Genomic DNA, 20,950 nt, shown 5'->3' with positions numbered 1-20,950 from the left:
GAAGCTGTCTTCTCACATTGAAACAGTTTGATTTGATGCCCAAGGTGAATACAGCAACAATTTGCAGTAGGTTTAGAACAGAGGCAGAACTGGATTTCCTGGTGTGATTGACTGCAGTAGCAAAGACTTGGCTGCCCTCTGCCAGCTTGCCTTTGACTCTTTACATGCGTAATGTCTTCAGAGGAATTTTTGCTTGGCCTTGCATTTTTTGTTTTTTGTATGCTGTCACAAGCCACAATACCCAAAGCACTCCTGCTTGCAGCCAGTGGCTGCCTGCCTGACAGTCCATGTAACCCTGGCAGTGGCCAAGAGCTGACTGTCCACGTGAAACTGTGAGCTCAAAGCAGTGAAGAAAGGGCTGATCTGCCTTGAGGATCCACAAACCTGGCAGAGACCCAAAAGAACCAGTTTTAATGTACAGGGTAAAGTATTAACAGGAGAAAGTTGGAAAGGAGCAGGAGTTGAGTGAGACAGGCAAGCAGGAGAGGCAACAGTGGGGCATCTTCAGGTATAAATGAAATTGCATAAGTCCTAAATTCATAATCTGGAAAACTGTTTCTCTTGCTAACAAGGTTGAGAGCTCATAAGATCTGTCAATTCTAGAGCTTGCCAAATCTTGAAGCACATGCAAGCATGGAGGTAGAAATGCCTAGGAAGTTACAGATGTATAAACTCTACTGAAGATTATGCTGTGCAAGACCAGATATGGGGGGTTTTTGGTAAGGCACTTAGTATGATTTCTTTTGTATTATTTTATGTACCCAGTTGTTTAGAATATGTCAGAGCACTGTGTGTTTGTTTGTTTGTTTGTTTGTTTTATATTCTAGGTCAATAGATGGAAGAGACTTTACTAAGCAGGAAAATTAGGTCTGAATGATGCTGTATTTTGTGATGAGATGAGTCTTTCATTTGGTCAGTCACTCTCCTAGTTTCATCTGGGATAGAATTAATTTCCTTCCTATAGCTGGCACAGTGCTGTGTTTTAAGTTTAGCATGAGAGTAATGTAGGTGCCACACTGAGGTTTTGGCTATTACTCACTAGTGCTTACCATAGGTCAAGGACTTAGCAGTTCCCAGTGCTCTGGCAGGGAGCAGCTGCCCAAGAAGCTGGGGGAAGTATGATCAGGACAGCAGGCCTGAACTGGCCAAAGGGATACTCCATGCCATGGAGCATCCTGGTTGGTGTATAAACTGGAGGGAGCTGGCCAGGAGGTGCTGATTGAGGCCCTGGAACAAGCTGGCCATTGGTCAGTGGGTGGTGAGCAATTGTATTGGGCATCACTTGTGTTTCTTGGGTATTGAATCTTTTTTGTTTGTTTGTTTTTTCTTTTTCCTTACTAATATTACATATTTATTACTTTTTTTCAATGACTAAATTGTTCTTATCTCAACTCATGGATTTCACCTATTATCTGCTTCTTCTGCCCAGCCACTGACAGTGAGGAGGGAGGAAGTGGCTGTGTGATGCTTAGTTGAGGGCTGAGATTAAACCGTGACAGACACAATGCTGAGGTGAATTTTATGTTAGTAGAAACCAGATCAGATTGGACTAGGTTGTTAATATTTTCTCACTTGATGAGAATTGAAGGTAATTTGAAAGGCCAAAAGAGTAATTACACTGTAATTATCAATTGTTAATGCAATTATGTGTGTGTTTAGTGTAATTCTGCTCTTAAAGGCAGAACACTGCCCTAAAGCAGATGCTTAGGTTCAGTCAATGTTCTGCAATAATGCAGCTGAGCAAATTTATTGTCCTACATAAGCCTTTCAGGTAGGTTTCCTGGGTTATCTCTTCAGCTGATTTTTGGCTTCAGAAGAGAGGACCAGCAGCCCTTGGTAGTGTGCATCAGTCATTTACAATCAGGAAGAAAATATCAAAGTGCTTTTTTTTGTTACCTCAGTTACAAGGTTTATAGAAATGGCCTCCCCTTCTGCAAGACCAAATGCGTCTCAAAGATGAAAACACCACGTTGCAAGGGCCTAGGAAAGTCACTGAGGAAATACTAAAATCTCCAATTGTAACATGACTTTCTAATCAGTTGAACAGTTTTGTTTTGTGAGAATGAAAACCTTTTTACTTTAGCCAGCATATGTAAGTATGAAAGTACATCTACCTGTTTTTCATCCTGTGTACAAGTGGACAGTCTATAACTACAGTGTGAGCAGTGTTTTTCTTGCCTGGGCTGTTTCTCCTGAGCCTTTGCAAAGTACTGTGACAGCAGAGGAGGCAGAGCAGGGTATGTTGTATGTGACACCAGATCATCAGTGGACTTTGTGAGCCCAACCCAGTGTTTGTGTGTTTTGGGATGCTAAATTGCTGGTTTGTCTAATACCATTGGATATTTTCTGTTTGTTTTTGCTATGATTTGAGGAAAAGTTCAAGTTTCAAAGTTGTATGAGCTACTGCATTTCAGAGCTGTTTATACTACAAGAAAGGCAAGCTGCTGAGCCAAAAATTTTGGCTTGCTTTATTTAGTAAACTTAATCTTTATTTATCAGTCTCATTAAAGCCTTTGGAATGTATGAGTAACCAGCAGTCTGTTTACCAGCAATCTATTGAATTAAAAATTGTCGTGTCTATAAGGTCCTTTACTTTTCATAAAAAGTTTCATATTTAGTGTTATAGCCTAGGCACTTTTTCCACCAGAAAACCCATTTCTATGCTACTAAAAAAGGTTAATTTATACAAGCCTAATTTCTAAATTAGCACTTCTACTTCTGGAGTTTTTCTCCAGAGTTACTGAATTTTAACTTATTTGTTGTTGTGAAATTTGTATGATGACACAAAATTGATTTATTGATGGCAACTTTGATCTAATTTATTATCAACCAAACATCAGGAGGAAATTCTATGTTGCAGGGGATTTTCATGAGATGTGATTAACTGTAATAGCAATTAATCAAAGCCCACAGTCTGCTAGTTCCAAAAGGAAATAAATATAATTAGAGAGCAGCTGTTAATAATTTTTTTTTTTAGCAGGAATTTAAGCTCTGCTTGAACCTTACAGTAACTGGAGAGAAACTGGACTCAAATAATTTTAAGCTTTTGCACTGCAACAAATTACTTCTAGCACTAACTATTAGGTACTAAAGCATTTCTCATACTTCAAAACACTAGTTGATGTTCCGAAATTTGGTCAGCTCTGGGGCAAAATTAGATTGGTCTGTTAACAGCTGATGTTGCAGAAACCAGCAGTGTTAGCATTGATTGGACATGATATGTTATGACTCTCAGAGCTCATCCTTTTAATCCAATGGGCTGTTACTGATATTAAAATTTAGATGGGATATATTTCATTTCCTGGCTATCTTCCACTGTTGTTTGTGGGTTACAACTTCTGGGCTTCACAGGGCAAAGTTCACAGAGTCAAATCTGGATGGATATTGTTCAGTAATCTTTGAGAATCAGTCACAAAATGTTTGGTTCTTCTGGGTTCTGGTTAATACACCACAGCCTCCGTCCATTCCCAAACTCCTCCTCTTGTTCCTTTGATCTAAAAAGACAAGCAAGTCTTTTTAGAGATGAAAGAAAGCCACAGTGGCAAATGTCAGTTCCTTATTTCTAAAAATAGATAAAGTAGTAATGTGTTTGTGCTGGTGGAACAATCAGGAAAACAAATATTAAACAGAAAGTTATGGTTGCATGAAAGGTTTATGGATTTATCATTCAAAAGAAATCAGTAGATTTTATTCTAGTCCTCCTTAGTCAGTGTTCAGAATGTATGCACTAAACAATTCTATCACTCAGTCTGATATTTTGCAACTAACTGTTAATTAGGAAGATTTGAGCAGGAGAATTAACACCAGAAACTGGCAGGTGTTTAAATTTCCCCTTGAAAAATCACCTAGAAATGCCTTTCTTTAGAAACCACTTAAGTTGCTCATTTCTGATATAAAAACTCTCCCAAGTATTTGGATCCACAGCACAGATATGCCACAATTATTAAGCACTAGGGAGTTCTTTGTGGTAATTTAGCAATTCATTATCCCTCTGTGGAAGTAAGCTGACTCTCTGTGTGTGCAACCTCAATCTGTTGCAATGCAAAACAGAATGGATTCACACCATTGACCCCTGGCTGTGACAGAAGGTGATTTGCAAAAGCCATGTCAGGAAAGCCTAGTGTTAGGTTGGAGGATGCTTGACATCTGGAGCTTTGTCAGGTGCACCACACAAACAGCAGCCAAACAACTTTTCTTTGGAGTGATGGTGGCCATACTCATGTGTCTGACTTAGCCCTGTAGAGACTGGAGTGCAGGTACAGCCAGTGTCCCTGCCACACTCAGTGACCTCCCAGCTGGGCTCTCCTAAGGCTTTTTACTGCTTTGATGCTCGTGTTTATCTGTGCTCTTAGTCTATGAAGCGTTTTCCTTCATGGAGCAATGTTTGCAAACAGAAATGCCCGAGCTTGCTTTGGTTCTGGAAGCAGCACTGCTGCTCAGATGGGTCAATTAGCTGTGTTATTTGGCCCCTGGTGAGGGGCATTGGAAGTAGTTTGTAATTGCTGCTCAGAAGTTCCTGAATAACTCACATCATGTATACACACTTCTATTTCATAATTTTTTGCTCTTTCTGCCAGTTTGATTTAGTTCAACCTGCTTCCTAATTATACCAGAATAAGATATCTTGCAGTGTCTTAAAATTTCCAAACTAAAAGATCCAAATGGGTTACTTTAGGAATAGCTGTTGTATTTTACACTAGCACCCTATGTTATTCTGTTTCAGCTTTCAGATGTAGATCACCCTTATCACATAAAAATTCAGAAGTTTTGAAAGGCAAAAACTTTTAATCAAATAATCATAAAATGGTCAATAATTTGGACATCTGCATTAAGAACGAAAGTAGAAATGGTTTTGTGAGACTTATTCCTAGCAGATAATTAATGAAGGCATGGGTTTAGAAGTAAACTATATGGAGTTCAGCATTTGTGAAAGCTAAAAATTTTAGAAGAAACAGTTGATTCCTGGAAAATGGATTTTGCTAGCTGCCTTATTGGAAACATTTTTTGAACTTCCAGATACACAATTCAAGTTAAATTAAAGAAACAGAATTTGCAGTTTGTGTGCTTGTTCCACAGGCAGCCCTTTATTGCTGTGGTACACACAGAGGGTAAAAATCTAGAGCAAGGTGCCAGCTCTGCTCCTGACAGCAAACAGAAGGCACAGCAGCAGATAGCATGTGATTATATACAGCCTTGTCCATAGAGCTGAGGCAGTAAAAGATTTCCTTTGTACAAATTAAATCAAATGTTTATCAAAAATGTGTGTAAATATGACCTTGGGTTAACTGCACCAAGACAGTCTTTGCCTGGGTACCTCTGAGCAAGTTGATTAGATGGTTTTCTATCTCAGGTGCTTTTATTTCAAATGCACCTGAACCTCTCTTACTTTGAGGTTTGGTGTTGGATTTTTTTGTTTGGTTGGTTTTTGTTGGTTTGTGGTTTTTTTGTTCATGGCTTTTGTTGTTAGTGGGTTTTGTTGTTGTTCTTGTTTGGTTGTTTGTTTTGTGGGGTATTTTTTTGCAAACACAAGAATGCACTTACTAATGTAAAGTCATCAAAAGGGTGACTTGCTCTTGGTTTGTGCTTTGGAAAACAGCTAGCACAATAGGGCTCCATCTCAGCTGCTGCTTCTGAATTCCTAATTACTCTGGAATAATACAGTGGGTAATGCATTACCACCTGTAGCAGAAACAAGTCTCTCCTTTGTCAAGCAGACATTTGGCAGATGGCTCTTTCTGCCATTGCCCTGAGAGATGACCCCACACACACTCTAGGATAATGTGTTCCCAGTGTACACAAGACCTCTTTAAACAGGGGTGGGATGGTCCAAATGGCACACAAGCAATTACACTTGCAAAGCTCTCAGAGCACTACTTCCAGCTCTGTTGTCAGGAACCCATGCTTAATTTTCTCCCCTCATTTTTGGTGTCTATGTCTGCTCCTATTCCACGGCCAGTTTGCATTTTCTGCTGTGCCCTGTAGGTTCATTGGCAAAACCTCTGTCTCAGCTTTGGTTGACTTGAACATGAAGTGCTCATATTTCTGCTATTGAGCCCAGCATAGTTCAGGAGTGGAAGTGTGCATTAGTAACATTTTGTGTCAGGTCAATGAGGGCTAATGGCCCCTGGAGTCAGTCCCTGACACTGTCAAGTTAAAATACACCAACCAACTATGTGCTCTCTCACTGTGTCCTATCAACCTTTCTAGTTTATTACATACATGACACAAATTGTGCCAATATTTTTATGTAAGACTATATGGAGAAAACATGCACAGAAAAAGCTTGAGTCTTTACCCTCATTCAACAGGCAGAAAAACTAAAGCATCTTTGTTTCTGAGCCTGGACATTGCAGTTCAGCCACTAGGCTGCAAATACATCAGCAAAAGAAGGCAGAGATATCAGCACATTTTTGCTCAGAACTTGTTGCTTGTTGCTAAGACACCTTTGCAATGGTAAACCATAATAGCTGAAAACACCTTCTGTATATGTTGTTGCTTTTATGGAGAATTGTGCTTCTCTGACACAAAAGGCCCCCAGGCAAATGCAAAACTTAAAGCTGAGTGAGGCACTTCAGTATTACCTCTGAATTACTTTCTTTCAGTGAAATATGTACCCAGCTGCTTTTGGCTTAGAGCTTGGCTGGAGCATCTGCCAGCTCCCAGGTACAGAGTGAACTCCCAGCTCCACCCTTGCAGCTGTGTCCAGCAGCTCACTGCTGGGAGAAGCAGCCAGCCTTCTGCTGCCTTCTGCTGCCTTCTGCTGCCTTCTGCTCTGCCTCCATGCACCAGCATTGAAACAGGATGTGAGAGGCCAGGGGCAGAACTCACATAAAATGAGCAAATCAGCCCTACACAGGCTGGGGAACCTGCTGATGGCAGGAGATAGCATGGAGGCTTTATGAGCCAGTTTTTCTGGGGAACAGCTTCATAAAGCATTTTTGTCATTGATGTGCTTGTGGATTGAGTGGCCTTTCTATAGAAGGAATGAGCTTTTACACTTGATAGTAGATATCCTTAAATGCTAGCACTTAGAAAGATTTTTCCTTCTAAAAAGAAAAATGTATTTTTTAGGCAATTTGGGCATTGACAGTGGTGTGCCAGTGGTCTTTGGCCTCCTTCATAAATACATAGAATCTGGGACAAGCTGCTGAATGAAAGAATCAAAGTTAAGCCTATAACTAAATATAATGCATATTGTGCACTTCCAATTAGAAAAGGCAGTTTAGATAGAACACAACCAAATACAAAAGAAAACAAGCAGGTTTTCAGAGAAAAAAACCAAACCCAAACCCCAAAAAACATGACGAAACAAAATTGTCAGCCTCATATGTGCACCAAATCCAAGCCCACATGAAATCATAAAGACAGCACAGCATGTGTGAGCCCTGGGCAAACACACAGGTGGTCAAATTAACTGTACTAGGAGCCTGCTGGTAGAAATTAGCATGTAGTACTTTCCTGATTGGCTGGAAAAAGTATTTTAGCTGGAAATGATTTAACAGCCTTCAATTTGCCCAGGGTTACCCACTGAGTCCCACAGAGTGGATGGCCTCAGCATTTGGAGCTTAGAGGGTTAAGAGAGACAAATTATGAGATGTTTTCCATAAAAACCTATGTAGCCAAGCATTTATGCACTGCCCTTGTTTTCTGGGTCAGCCAAAGAAGCCAGATTGCTTCAGAAAGGCTTGGCAATCCATGGTCCCTGCAAGGAACTGAGGAAGGAAATGCTGAGCAAGGCAGCCCAGTCATGTTATATCTGTCCCTGTCAAAGCCCAGATGGCTCTGAGGTACAGAGCTATGAAATGGCTCCAGAAAGCTCAACTATACTTTTATCCTAGTAGGCCATGAGTCATTTTCTTCTTGTCCAGTAAAGCTTCTTGAGACAACCAGTCATTGCATACCATTGAAGGTCTCTTGAGAAGCACTAAGAGGTTTCCAGTTCAATTGACTCAAGCCCCAAAAGTTAAAAGTACTTCTGTGTGATTATTCTGTGTAGTTTAGGCTACTCTGAGGATAATGACCTTAGGCTGGATATCACACCTCAGCATCATCAAGCCACCAACCATCTCTTGATTTAAGGGAGCTAATGGTACTGATAGAAAAGAAGATTAATTTAGTTGCTCCTTTTTTATATTACATTAATATCTAGAAACACAAGAAAGAGGTGGTCATGTTGTACTTGATGCCATTTATCAGTATGGTAGGAGACTGTATCTGTCCCAGATTTATATTCTCATCAAAAACAGAATCAACAAATGGCAGAAGTAGAAATAAAAGTCAAATCAGCTGAAGTGGCTCCCCGAGGTCATGTAGCAGACTGCTGGCAAAGCTGATGTCTCCTGATTTCCAGTGTGCTATGCCACTGACAGTCTGAAAGGAGTAGCAAAGCAGCAGCAGTCAAAAGCCTAAGGGAGTTTGATAAGTGAGTACAGCCTCTGTCAGTTTGTCAGGTGCCTGTTTATCCCCTTGAAGACTAACTGGGAGGAAAGCAAGTGGTGTATAAAGCAAGGTGGCCACTGACTTCTGAGGCTTGATGTAGGAGTGTGTGGTTCAGAGCTCATCACAGCAGTCATAGCAGCCAAGGGTTTGGGGTGATTGCTCTTGCAGAAGGTTTGGCTGGGATGGAGCAGAAGGCTGGAACCTCTAGATAAACAGCACCAGAGATAAATTTGTAATGAGCAGTTGCAGCTGCACTATGATTATTTTTCGTTTCCCCAGTATTTATTATCCTGTTGAGCTGTGCTGCAGGGGTTTGGCTCTGGAGGTGTGTGGCAGTGAACTAATGTTAAGTCTGTCAAAGTGAGAAATCTGAACTGTAAAAGAGCTGAAGCTATTTTTTATGGTTCAAGAGTGTACTAGAGGAAAAAATAGATGGGGTAAAATCTTATTCATTTACTTCACTATAGGCTGAATTCAGACTGAAAATTAGAAGACATTAAAAAATGTGGATTTTCAGATCGATACAAACTAATAAAGGCTAGAGACAATTACAGCAGGAGTGGCAATAACATTTCTGGCCTAAGTGCTAAATGAAAATAGATTTCTCTCAGTAGCTCCACTGGAAGAAATAATCATTTTTTAATTAAAAAGAGCTGGAATAGAAGTGTGGGATGTTATGACAAATATCCATAGCTGAGGCATCATTAGAATTAAAGCCTAACTGGGTAATACTAAAGAAACTTTCTAGCTCTAAACTTGTGAGGTACAGAACTAGAATATAAAATGTGTCTTTGGAGAAATGTACCTGTGGACTATAATCCATACCAAACTCTAAATAAGGTTGCATACTCAAGCTTTGTAATTAGTTTTTCCTAAGTTGAGTGCTCTAGTGTTCAAATTTCACCATGAATTAAAGAGGCAGGAGAGGAAAACAGCATTTTAGTATCCAGGTCTCATAAACAGAGCCTCATGGACGGAAGCCAAGATTGTAAACTAGCCAGGCCCAAACCATTGGGATTGATGGTCCCTTGGCATCATCTTTGGTGTCTGAGGATCCCAGGACATAATCTTGGACTGAATCAACTACATTAACTTCTTTGGGAATCAAGGAAACTAAGGCCCTAATTAAGTGATATTAAGGAAGTGATATTGTTGTTTCTGGCATAAAAAAATTCATGTTTATACTATCTGGCTTTTTCAGTCACTCCTTTCATGGCTGAATTCCTCCTCAGGACTGGTTGTGAGGTAAAGCAGACTTGCAGTCTAATGCAACTAGCAGTCTCAAGCAAAATCATAGTGTATTCTAGTTTAGTACTTGGTCCTGAAGTATTTCACAGTGTATGGAATATATTTCATTGTTATCTCTTGCTCCTGCTTTTAGCACAATACTCTGAGATTAATTTTGTTGTGGTTCAGAGGCTCCCTTGACTCTTCCTTCTGAGGCAAACTCTTACAGCTGCATTGACTTGGCCATTGGTCAAAGAGATTAAATATTAGAGGGTCGTTCTGACACCATTAGTCTGACAGCCATTAATGTGTGTGTGTTTCCTATGTCTCTCTGCACGGGGCAGAATGAGGCTCAGTGACCTGGTAGAGCTGCTTCTGCAGAAATGTAACATTCAGATATAGTAAAAAGATCAAGAGCTGACCCTAAAGGAGCTACCAGCATGAAGAAAACTGAAATTATCAGGCCTATGGAAAGAAAACTCTGTTTATTAGAACAAGAGCCATGAGTCTGAGCACCCTCCAAACCTTTCTGTGTGTCTTGGAGTGTTACAAGGCCAAATTAAGCAGGGAGTGCTTTCCATTTCTTCCTTGGTGCTGGGCACTTCAGTCCCTGACAAGCCTTCTCATTGGCAAAGCTCAGCAGGGCTCTTCTGGACCTGGCCAGCATCTGAAGTCCTCTGTCTTGCCATGTTTCCACCCCTCTGCTCACCAAAGGAAGCTGGCTGTTTCTAGCAGTAGCTCTCATGTGGTGGTAGCTGCCTGGGAGACAGAATACTACTAGTAATCACTCACTGTAGGGATCTCCTGAATTACAAGTCCTGTCCCTAACAGGCAAGCCTGACATATCCTTTACAAATCAGCCATAAGACAATTTGGCTCTTCACCCTTCTACTTATCTTGGAACACTGCTCCATAACTCCACAGTTCTTGTCGTTAGAAATTATATAATCTCCCAGTTTAAATGTATTTCTGGTCATTTTAAAACAATGTGCTTCTTTCTGATATTTTTGAGCCCACCAATTCAATTTTATTTTTTCCTAGTCAAGGAAAATTAAAAATGCATAAGGGGTAGTAAAGAAGGCTAATCCTGGACTTCTTCTGTTCTACTTGTCCTAATTGTTTTGACATGATTGAACAAATAGCATGAATGCAAAAGTATAACATGAGTTGATTTGCAAACACTTCTGATTAATTGAACCTGTCGCTGTATTAATTTCTTCACAGTGTGTAAGAGGTATTTTAAAAAAGGGATTCATTGCCCCTGAATCATCCACTTGGACATTAAAATATCACTGGTAATTTCCAGTTTCTTTCTGGAAGACCATTTGGATACCACTGAACATGTACATTATGATCTAACTGATGTATTGAAGTTTTATTCTATTTCTATTTTCTGTTATTTGTTGATATTAACAAAATGCTTAAAAATATATATATTTTGATGATATATCTTGGAAACTTTTTCTTTTTTTTTTGGTCCTCCAGCTCCCTGGGTAATTCAGTATGGCCTTTAACAGGTTTCCCACAGGAAATGAATTTGTAAAACAGAGCCAAGGTAAATTAAGAAAAACACTCTAAAAATACAGACTAGCACTATTTTCAAAGAGTAAAGACAGTCAAACATACAAGTTGGTTTATTTTATACATCCCATTTCTACAATGCATATGTTATTTTAACCTGTTTATAAACATGTCACAGATCTCATCTATCATAACCATGGGTCACTGCTCCATACCTGTATTTAACTCTCTTGAATTTTTTTCTTCCTTCACAGTCAACAGAGCAGGAACAAATTAAGTACTTTTTGTCTTTAGGAGCCTCAGTGTAAGAGGAATAGTTCTAATTTAATTAATCTTGGGTGACATTGAGATAGGAAGAGTGATTTGGCAACTCTTGTTTACAAGAAAGCACTTCTTGTTTACTTGCTTTGCTGGTGGTAACAAAAGCTGTTAAAGGATTGGGTTCTGTTCTCACTCACCTGGCTACAGGTGGTCAGTGGAAATAGTTGTGGTATAAATAAACAGGATAGGGATGGCCCTTACTGAAAATCCTCCACTGGGACTTTGACCATTGATTCCATGGGATGGGATCTGCTTCTGTAGCTCACCAGAGACAAAGCTGCTGGGTCAGAGCAAGGGCCACCGTGGTGCAGGGACTCAGCATATGCTTGCTGTGTGTACTGCCTGAGCCTAAGAAAGTAAATGCCTGAGGAATACACTGTGCACCCAGAGTCAGGAGTGCAGTAAGAGAGATATAAATACAATGAGAGTGAAGTCCTGTAAATTGAATGTTCCAGTATGCTTGTCAAATATGTACAGGGACTTACTGATAAGTATTTTATAAGACCTAGAAAAATATTTCCTAATGTTATGACTAAGAAAACAGTGGAGTATATAATTTCAAAGCAGGCAACATAGTTTCTTGGTAAATACAGCACAGTGCTTAAAGACTTGCTTTTTGCCTTTCAAAGCAGTTAAAGTCTTCTATCTTTGTTTTATGCTAACAAAAAGTAGTGAAAACAGTCTAAACACAAGATATTTCCCTGTAATTCTGAGTAAGGGACAAAGATAAACAGACTTGGTCATCTACTGACAGCTTAGTCTCCTTTTGTTTTTTTTCTGCTTGCATGTCTGCATCAACGTGGCAAGCAAAGTAAAATCCTGCTTTGGTACACTTAAAATCTGTGGGTGCATGAATACATTGTAAATAAAGCCATGAATATCTTTTTAAAATTATACTCAGAAATTGCCACTTTCTGTGGCCATGTTTATTGCCCTAAATTATTTCTGGAATCTGCAGACAGAGAGCAAGCACTTTGGTTTAGACCCCTGCTTTGCCTTCACTGTCTCTGATTTTGAGAGCCCCAGCCCTGCAGGCAGAGGAACACTGGCACTGGTGTCCCCATCACACAGGGTCTCTTCCCCTCTGCTTTGGGCAGGAGAAGACAGAGGCATTTCTGCCTGTGCTTACCCTGAGCCCACTCACATGGCACCACAGAAGCAGGGAAACATGGAGGGTTTAGGAAATGGCCTAATGGTGTTTTGGGCTCTGTGGCCATTGTCCTGAGGCAGCCACTGCCTGGCAGACGTGAGCTCTGGCCAGGCTGCTCAGGGGCTCCACAGAACTGGAAGCCTGGTGCCCACCAGGAACAGTTACTGCAGGCAACAAGGAAAGAGCAGTGTTTGTGTTCCTTGGACTTCAGGCATTTATTCATTCCTGCCTTTTTCCCAGCATCTCTGCACCCAGTGGAGAGTTGTGGCTGTCATTAGCCCAGGGTGTGCTGCCTCGATTCCTGAGCAGGGAGCAGTGGGGAGCCAGCCTGGTGTGGGGAAGGGGATCTCTCAAGCTGACAGAACAGGAGGGGGTGTTTGGCACCACAAAACCCTCTCTGCTTCAGGGAATTCATGTTGTGTTCTGATCTGCATCCTGTAGTTGACTCCCACAGTGAACTGGAACCATCCAACCAAGACTGGTGCTCACCCAGTACCCTTGGTAGACCAGCTCTGAGAGTCAGTGCAGAACTTTGGCACAAGCATTTGCAGAAGATATTTTGCTTTAGTTATTACCACTATTTTTCTTAGATGTCTCGCTTTGAGCAAGATTGTAGTGTACATCAAACACTTGCCAAGTGAAACTCAAATCCCAATGTTGTGTTTCCATCATTTCTGATCTGTTTTAACCTTCAGTCTTGTGATGCCTCCTAGGTGTTTTTTCACTCCAGTCATTTGACTGTGTAAGTGAGAAAAATCAGTGACACTTCCAATTAGTATTGCTTACTGAATTCAACTGATGACTCAGTGCCACTCTTTTTTAAAGTGCTGCAGTGATAGCTGAACATTTAAGAAAAGATATTTCTGTTGTTGTTAAATCTAGTAATTATCTCATTTTGGAGGGAAACACAAACCTCTGAAATATAAAATATTATCAATCATTTCAAATCATTGAGTGTATTACCCGTGGAGAGAATAAAATTAGTCTGCTTCATGACTACTTATGCCTGAATGTCCTTCATTCCTCTGGGATCCAAAAAACAAGTCACTCAAAATTTTAGTCTTAGGGGAGGAAGATAATGGTAATTTCATACAAACTCCCCACACAACAAGCAGAGAACTCTTAGTAGTGATAAACACCAGTGTATTTTCCCAAACTTTATTTAATTAATTTTTGTTATGTTTATTTTTATTCTAATGAAACGTTTGCATAGATAAATAATGAGATAAAGAGGAAAGCATCTATTTTTTGGGGTTTTCTTTGTAAAAAGTAGGCATCATAAGTTGGCATAGGTCATGTGGTGTTTTGTTTTATATGTGAATGTATTTTGTAAGTGTACTTAAATTCATAAAAGTAGTTAAAAAAATTCTAACTATATTTTTCATGGAGAATCTGTTGGACAATGAAGAACCAGAAAGAGCTTTGATGAGGGTGCAGAAAGTCTTGCTGGCTGTTGCTTGTTGATCTTGGTGGGTGATTTTGTGCTGAGTGAGTACAGCCCAGGAAAATCTTGTTCCACTTGTTCCAAATCAGCAGGAAAGGTGAGATGGAGCTCTCTGCAGGAGATGTACAATCCCATTACTCTGTAATAATCCATCATAGTCATTGCTCCACTAAAGCCACTGTTGAGAGGGAGGTTCAACAGCCTGTGTTTGCTTGGGAAAGCAAACATCAAGGAAACTCCTGATTTTGTCCTACAGATTTTAGATCATCTGGTGCATTTTAAAATTCATGTCATAAAGATCAGAGGCCACAATAACCATGCTTCAAAATGTATCAGGTCTGTTATCCTGCCTTTCAGGCCATGGGAGAGATGGCACCCTGAGTGGAGTGGAGGTTTGGGATGTCCCCATGGTGGCTGGGAAGGGTTGTGTTTTTCAGACTGTGCCAAAGCCAGGGTGGCAGTGAGACAGTGGGGCCTGAAAGGCCACTTGGGGCACAGCTGGGCTGCCTCCAAGGAGGGCACTAGGCTCTGACAGGGGAGTGCAGGAGCAGCTAGAAACCTTCTGTAAAACCATCATCCTACCCATTGTATCTCAGAAAAATAAGCTGTTAGAGAGAGCAGAAAACAGTATGTTCAAACTGTCCTTCCTGTTCCATGAATGTAGCCTAGCACTGACTTTTTAAAATAGAGGTTTTCACAGCAAAATGAAGTTTCAGAAAAAGAAGTCAGTTTTTATGTTTCACTTTTCCTCTGATGCTGTTGGAGACATATATGTTTGAAATGTAAGCTTCTTCAAAAAACCTGGTTCCTTCACCTATATTTTTGACTCTCACAAAGGAATTTGTTTCATTTCAGTCATAAAGGAGAGGGTCATACAAAAGGATCTCCAAGGCAAGCAAATGGGAAAGCTTTGGAGAGCACACAGTGTGTCCTTGCAGTACCTTGCTGCCCATGAAGCTTTCCCTTTGCCTGCATGTAATCTCAGAGATGAAATGCCAATGTTAAATTATCCATAAGAGACAGCACACTTGGAAATGTAAAAATTTCAATCTATATTGCATCCCCACTTAGGTACCCCTTCCTGTGGCTATTGGGCACACAGTGGTCTCTCGTGCAGAGTTGACTCAAAGCCCTCTGGTTCAGCATTGTGGTCATTGGTGACAGTCACAGGATGTTAGGAAATACACAATAAGTTTATCCTCTTAATAAATCTTGCCTTGAATACCTAGCAACTGGTTAAAAAGGAAAAAAAAAGCTTAAATGCACCACCCAGACTAAGGTACATTTAGAAACTAAAGCTTACAGATAAAACTGCTAAGGAGACCTCCAGTGTGGTATTTGACAAAATGTATGAGTCTAGTTTTAAGTACAGTAATTGATTACATTACAAATAGCACTAGTGTATGTTCTGTTGAGGATCACTCTTTGCTTGGCTTCAGCAGACATATGCCTTATCAATCTCTGCCTGAGGCAGGGGACACTTGAATCGTTGTCCCACTGTGTAATAAATGATATGAGAAAGAAGTAGGCATTGTGGCAAACAGATTTGTTCTGTGTAAAATTAATACAAGAAAATAGCTCTATGTCTTAAAAAACCTCATAATTTTTCCAGTGAAAACTAAAAGTGAAAAAGGTTTCATTCTGTAAGTGACTTGCTTCCACCATACAGGAACTGGACAGAAGTAAGTTTCAAATGGAAAGTAAGGAATTCCTCCCAGAGTACACGTAGCATTTTTAAATTACTTTTTTGATCACATGCAGCATAAGTTCTATGTTTCAAAGGAATTGTATATAATTTCATGAGGCATCTCTGCAGACCTGAAATAAGAACTAGTATTAATTGAAACTGACTTTCTTCAAGAATGGGGGGGGGCTGTGTTTCTGTCCCTTACTGGCCTTGTCGTGCATTTTGGCACTAGAGCAAAGCATAAGATGACTTTCTGTTTTTTACAGCTTCTGCAAATTCATTCTGTTTTCATCTGTTAGTAAAAAAGATGAGAATATCTTGCCTGGAACACAAACACCCCCAACCCTTCTGGATACATACATATATGGTTATATTTTATGAGATGTTTCCCCTCGGGAGTCTGTAGAACTGTGACATGAAAGGCTGTGGCAGCTGTCACTTTGGATGCCATAGGTGATGCCCCCCTTCTGGCTTCACTGGTTTCTGTCCCCTTGAGCCCCCTTGAAAGAGTTGACTGAAACTACAAAGCTTAACTACATCCAAGGCAGACAACAAAAAGGTTATGCTGGAGAGAAGAGTGATGATGGACGTGGGGAGGGAGTGGAGGGAGCTTCTCTCCAGCTGCTCCCGCCTCCCCAGATGAATCCTGGTCCTGACACCCTGGATCTCATTTTCAGTTAGCTTCTGGGAACTCTTCATGGGCATGTGCATTACGTGGTGTGCATTGGCCTTTGAGGGGAGTAAAAGTGCAGATTTCATGCCCCTGATGGTCTGGTTTTACTTCAGCCATGAGCAAAAGAGTATGAGTAAGAAGAAATTGAGAAGAATAATAAACTAAAGTGCTATTTCACAGTAGTCTGCTATTAACTAAAGATCCTGGCCCTGTTTATGATAACATTTATGTTTTTAGGCTTCTGATTTTTTAAGAAGTCACCACACTGGTTGAACAGGTATTTGTATTGCTGTGGAATTACAGTACAGGAAGCAGGCAGTATTAATGGAATAAATGTATGTTGGCAGCTATTAGCCCAGAGAATCATCATGTATGCAAATCTGAAGAGCCCAATGTATTTGCTCCAGAAGCAAAATCTTCATGCATTAGTCTGTCTAAGCAGTGGTGACATGATCAAACATGGATAGGCTATTAAACAAGCTATCTGACCCATAAATTATACTCTGGAAGTGCTGGATATTAGGCACAACAGTTTGGCAGCAGAAGGCATAAATCAGCTGCATACATGATGCCATTCCCATACTGCTTACAAGCAGGGCATGGGGAACCCTTTGGGTTGCTTTACTTCTGCCTCAGAGCAAGTGTTATTTTTATCAGGGTTCCTTTCAAAACAGTATTACTGGCCACTCAAACCCTGGGCTTCTAATGGAGTGCAGCAGTAGTCACATTTCTCTGTGACTGCAGCAGCATTTGCACCTTCAGTCCCTGGTGGCAGTGGGAGAAGCCAAACCTGCCTTTGAGGACGTCCCTTCTGATGACATTTCTGCAGAGCACAAGGCTGTGGGCACCTGTAGCAAGCAGCAACCACCCATGAGCTTGCTGCCCTGGGAAATTCTGTCCTTACAGTCTGCATTCAGGTGTGTTTATTGACTGAATATCCTGCTGACAGTTCTGAGATGATAAGCAGGTATTTAGCATTCAAAATCCTATACAGGTTGTGAATTGCTGACAGGCAAGTAAATGGGGATTCAGCCTTTCAAGTACCAAATCTATTTGTCCCAAAAGCAGCTCCTTTGCTACATTTTCCTATCAAATTTGCTACTCCTGGATGTTACAGTTCCCACAGACTTGAGTCCTGACACCTCTCTTGGCAGAATGGAGCAATACGCTCACTTTGCATTTCCAGAACAAACACAGCAGGGTAGTTGTTAGATTTGTGCATTGATCTTTCCTCATCAGTGGGAAAACCATGAGCTTTTAGCTTTAAGAGATACATTTCTACATTTCCCAGTCTGCAGAATGGAAGATAAAGAATGCAAGGGAGTACAGATGGAGTAAAGAGTCAATACAGGGTATAGTCAGACTATGATAAGTCTATTTGTATTATCTTGGGAGGCTTTTTTCGTTTCTGCATGGGACAAGGAATGCTTTGACTGTGCAAAACACTTGCCAACAAAGAGTTTCTGAGCTGTTTGTGGAAGGATACATGGCTAGATATTCTTAAGGAAAGAGAGTGGCTTTTCCAGATTTGAAAGGTTTGGGCACTTCTGCTATTAGGGGCTCTTTAGACAAAGTGAATGGGAATGTTAGCTTAGCAGCTAAGCCAGCATCACACTCAAAAATGTTTGTAATTTCACCCTACCCCTAGTATTGCCTTTCTGAGTGCCAGGGAGTATGCAGAGAGGTGTTTGAGGCATTTGGCCATGCAGCACTGCAGACAGGGTGGTGTAGCAGGGAGGCAGCAGATGTGGAGCACCAGCAGGGCCCTGCATGCACAGCCCTCGCAGAGCAGGCACAGCACCCCCACCTCTGGGAAGCTCTGAGCAGCTCTGAGCCTTGCAGGCTTTAGCAGGTGAGAGAACTGGTGTACGATGAGGCACAGGGAGACAGAGGCCAAGTATGGATTTTCACACAGGATATGTGAGATTTCACATACTTGCCTTGTCTCTGGGCTCCTGAGCAGGGCTCGTCACAGCCAGCACAGCCCTGCAGCAGGATCAATGAGCTGCAGATCAGGCACAACCACTGCTTATCTAACCAATGCCACCTGAACCAGTGTGTGCACACATCCCACTCCTCTTCAGCAACCCAGACTAGCACAAAGGGATGCTCCCCACAGAGCACAGTGTGAACCTAGCCTCTTGTTTCAAATCCAATTATAAAACTGTATTATAAACCTTTGACAAGCCGTGTTATTGCTAGCAAAACTCTTCAGGTACTTCTAGCACCAGTTCATTTACCAGCATGCAGCTGCTAAGTGGGCATTCAGCCTGTTGTTTCCCCTGTGGGCCCCAGCAGGAGTGTCTGAAATAGGTACTGAATGGGCAGCAGCACAGTTTGCAGCCACCAGAGTGCACAGCCCCACCGGGAGAGGCTCGGCAGGCTCGCAGTGCTGCCTGCAGGCACAGCTCTCTGGGGACATAATTACATCACTGTCAGGAGGCAGAGGGACAAGAATGCTGCTGTGGCAGCAGAGGGAATAAACGAGAGAAGCCATCTCCCTCAGCAGGGATAAAAGATAAGAAAAACCTGACACACAAAATAGAAGAAATTCCCTTCTGTGCTAGTTGTTGCATCAGTCCAAGGAGGACTCGACCACTGCTGGCTCTTATCAAACCTGCAAATTTCTGCTTTTTAAGAAGCTGTTGCTTAGTTCTCCTTGCCACCAGATTTGCTACAGTCTGTCTTTTCCATTTCTAAGGTTCCTATCCCAAGATTCTACTTCTTCAGGGCCTGCCACACATCCTTCCTTTCTTTATTGGTCCTCCCAAGAATAACAGCAGCCTGTGGAAGGAGCAGAAACCCTGACAGGGCCTTGCTGGAATATCTCCCCTTAGATAAGAAATTGATTCCTTAGAATTACTAATACTAGAAATATTTTCACCCCCTCTTGCAGACCCCCACTTTATCTTTTTGTGCTTTAATTGGGTCTTTTTAAATTCCTTGGGTGATTGGTCATTTTTACCTGAAACCTTTAAGTAGTTGGATAGTTTTCAATCCTTGATATTATTGGTTCATTTTCTAAGGCATCCTAACCCTATAAAATCCCCTTTGATACCTTATGTACTTGGACTGCTGCTTAGACCTCTTTGTAGAAGAAATAAAGTAGTCTGCAGAACCTTTGGGCAGCTTTCTCAGTCTCTGCTAGCTAAGAAGGTAAATTGCAAGTCAAGATGGAAATCACAAAAGAGCTGATAGCCTAAATTCTAGGCTTGCTTGCATCCCAGTACCTTGTGGCTGAAATCTGCCTGAAGCAGCCAGGAAAAGCTGTTCCTTATGGAACGTTTTATCCGGTCATGTTGTAGCAGCCTGGGGCAAAACCTAAACCCCACCAGTCTCAGCAGCATGAATGGCATGTCCCAGGGGAGTCCTTAGCCTTCAGCTTTATTACTATACATCTAAAATAATGTCTATGTGATGTCTAGTCTGAGGACAACAGAGCTAATTCCTGACTTCAGATTAATAAAGCCCATTTAAATCCCTTTGTGAATGAGTTTTTAGAGGAAGAACAAAAGTTTCTACAGTTTTTTTTCATCCGTCATCTCCATTCCATACTCACCAATTTCTGTTGTAGTCTGGGATACTTCCTTAGCACTGCAGCAAACTTTATATTTTTTCTGCCTGTGAAGCAGCATCCTGGGCATTCCTTATGTGTTTTCCTCTGTGTGTCTGTTTCACCTCACTCACCTTTCCATGTAACCGGGAAAAGCTTTTTTTTTTTTTTTTTATAAGCCAATGTTGCCCTCCAGTGGACAAAGAAATCCATACAAGTACCTCCACTTTTTGGAAAAGGGAGGGTCTGCAAGAGTTTTCAGCCTTGATTTTCATTGAAATAGCAGTGCAGTTTGCAGGGGACAATTCAGGTGAAGATGGGGACTGTGTGGAGGCCCAAAGTTTTATATGAGCACTGAGACAAAGTATATAGCCAAGGTTTAAAAGGCTGTACTAGTCAGGGCAACCTGGACGTGTTTGTTACTCCAGCTGCATGGTTGGAATTGCCTCCAGGTGGGAGAGAAATGGAGTCCTCCGGTATAACCTGGTCTCCTTGTGTGTGTCCATACATGCCAGGCCTCCAGGCTGAGAGAGCTGCTCATTCCCTCAGGCAGTGCCCCCAGCTGCTGTTGGGCCACATTTGCCCTTCTAGTCATAAGGTGCTGAGAGTGGTTTTCTCACAGGAAGCCTCAGTGGTGCATGTGGTTTGTGAATGACAAAGGTTTGCTGTCCTGAGTGAGAGGAGTCCTTCTTGCAAGCTATTTCCTTTCAAACAACTGGGAACTCACTGTTTAGGAGGAATTTCTTCTCACAAACCATCACTGCAGTCAGTGCAAACCCCCTGGTTCTTGCTCTGGAAAATGAGTGAACCTTAAACTGGTGGGGCACAGTTTTCACTCACTTATATGACTCTGGTGGAACTGGAAGCATGGCCAAATCTTAGGATTTGTGGGAAGGGTGGGCAGTTCAATTCATACTTAAAAACCATCCACCTGA

The 20,950-nt window shown here is 41.4% G+C and overlaps 1 protein-coding gene across 1 annotated transcript in view; it reads right to left on the bottom strand.

The window, feature by feature from the left end:
* Nucleotides 1-13,884: 13,884 nt before the first annotated feature.
* CXXC4 (CXXC finger protein 4) overlaps nucleotides 13,885-20,950 on the bottom strand; it is a 141,176-nt gene continuing 134,110 nt past the window's right edge. Inside the window, exon 3 of the mRNA XM_079306768.1 lies at nucleotides 13,885-14,214. Within this exon, the coding sequence (XP_079162894.1) occupies nucleotides 14,188-14,214 (27 nt within the window). The 3' untranslated portion in view covers nucleotides 13,885-14,187. The remainder of the gene's footprint in view (nucleotides 14,215-20,950) is intronic.

The sequence above is a fragment of the Erithacus rubecula genome (genome assembly GCF_903797595.1).
Source record: "Erithacus rubecula genome assembly, chromosome: 5".
NCBI classification, from domain to species: Eukaryota; Metazoa; Chordata; class Aves; order Passeriformes; family Muscicapidae; genus Erithacus; species Erithacus rubecula.
This window is presented reverse-complemented; position numbering and strand designations above follow the sequence as displayed.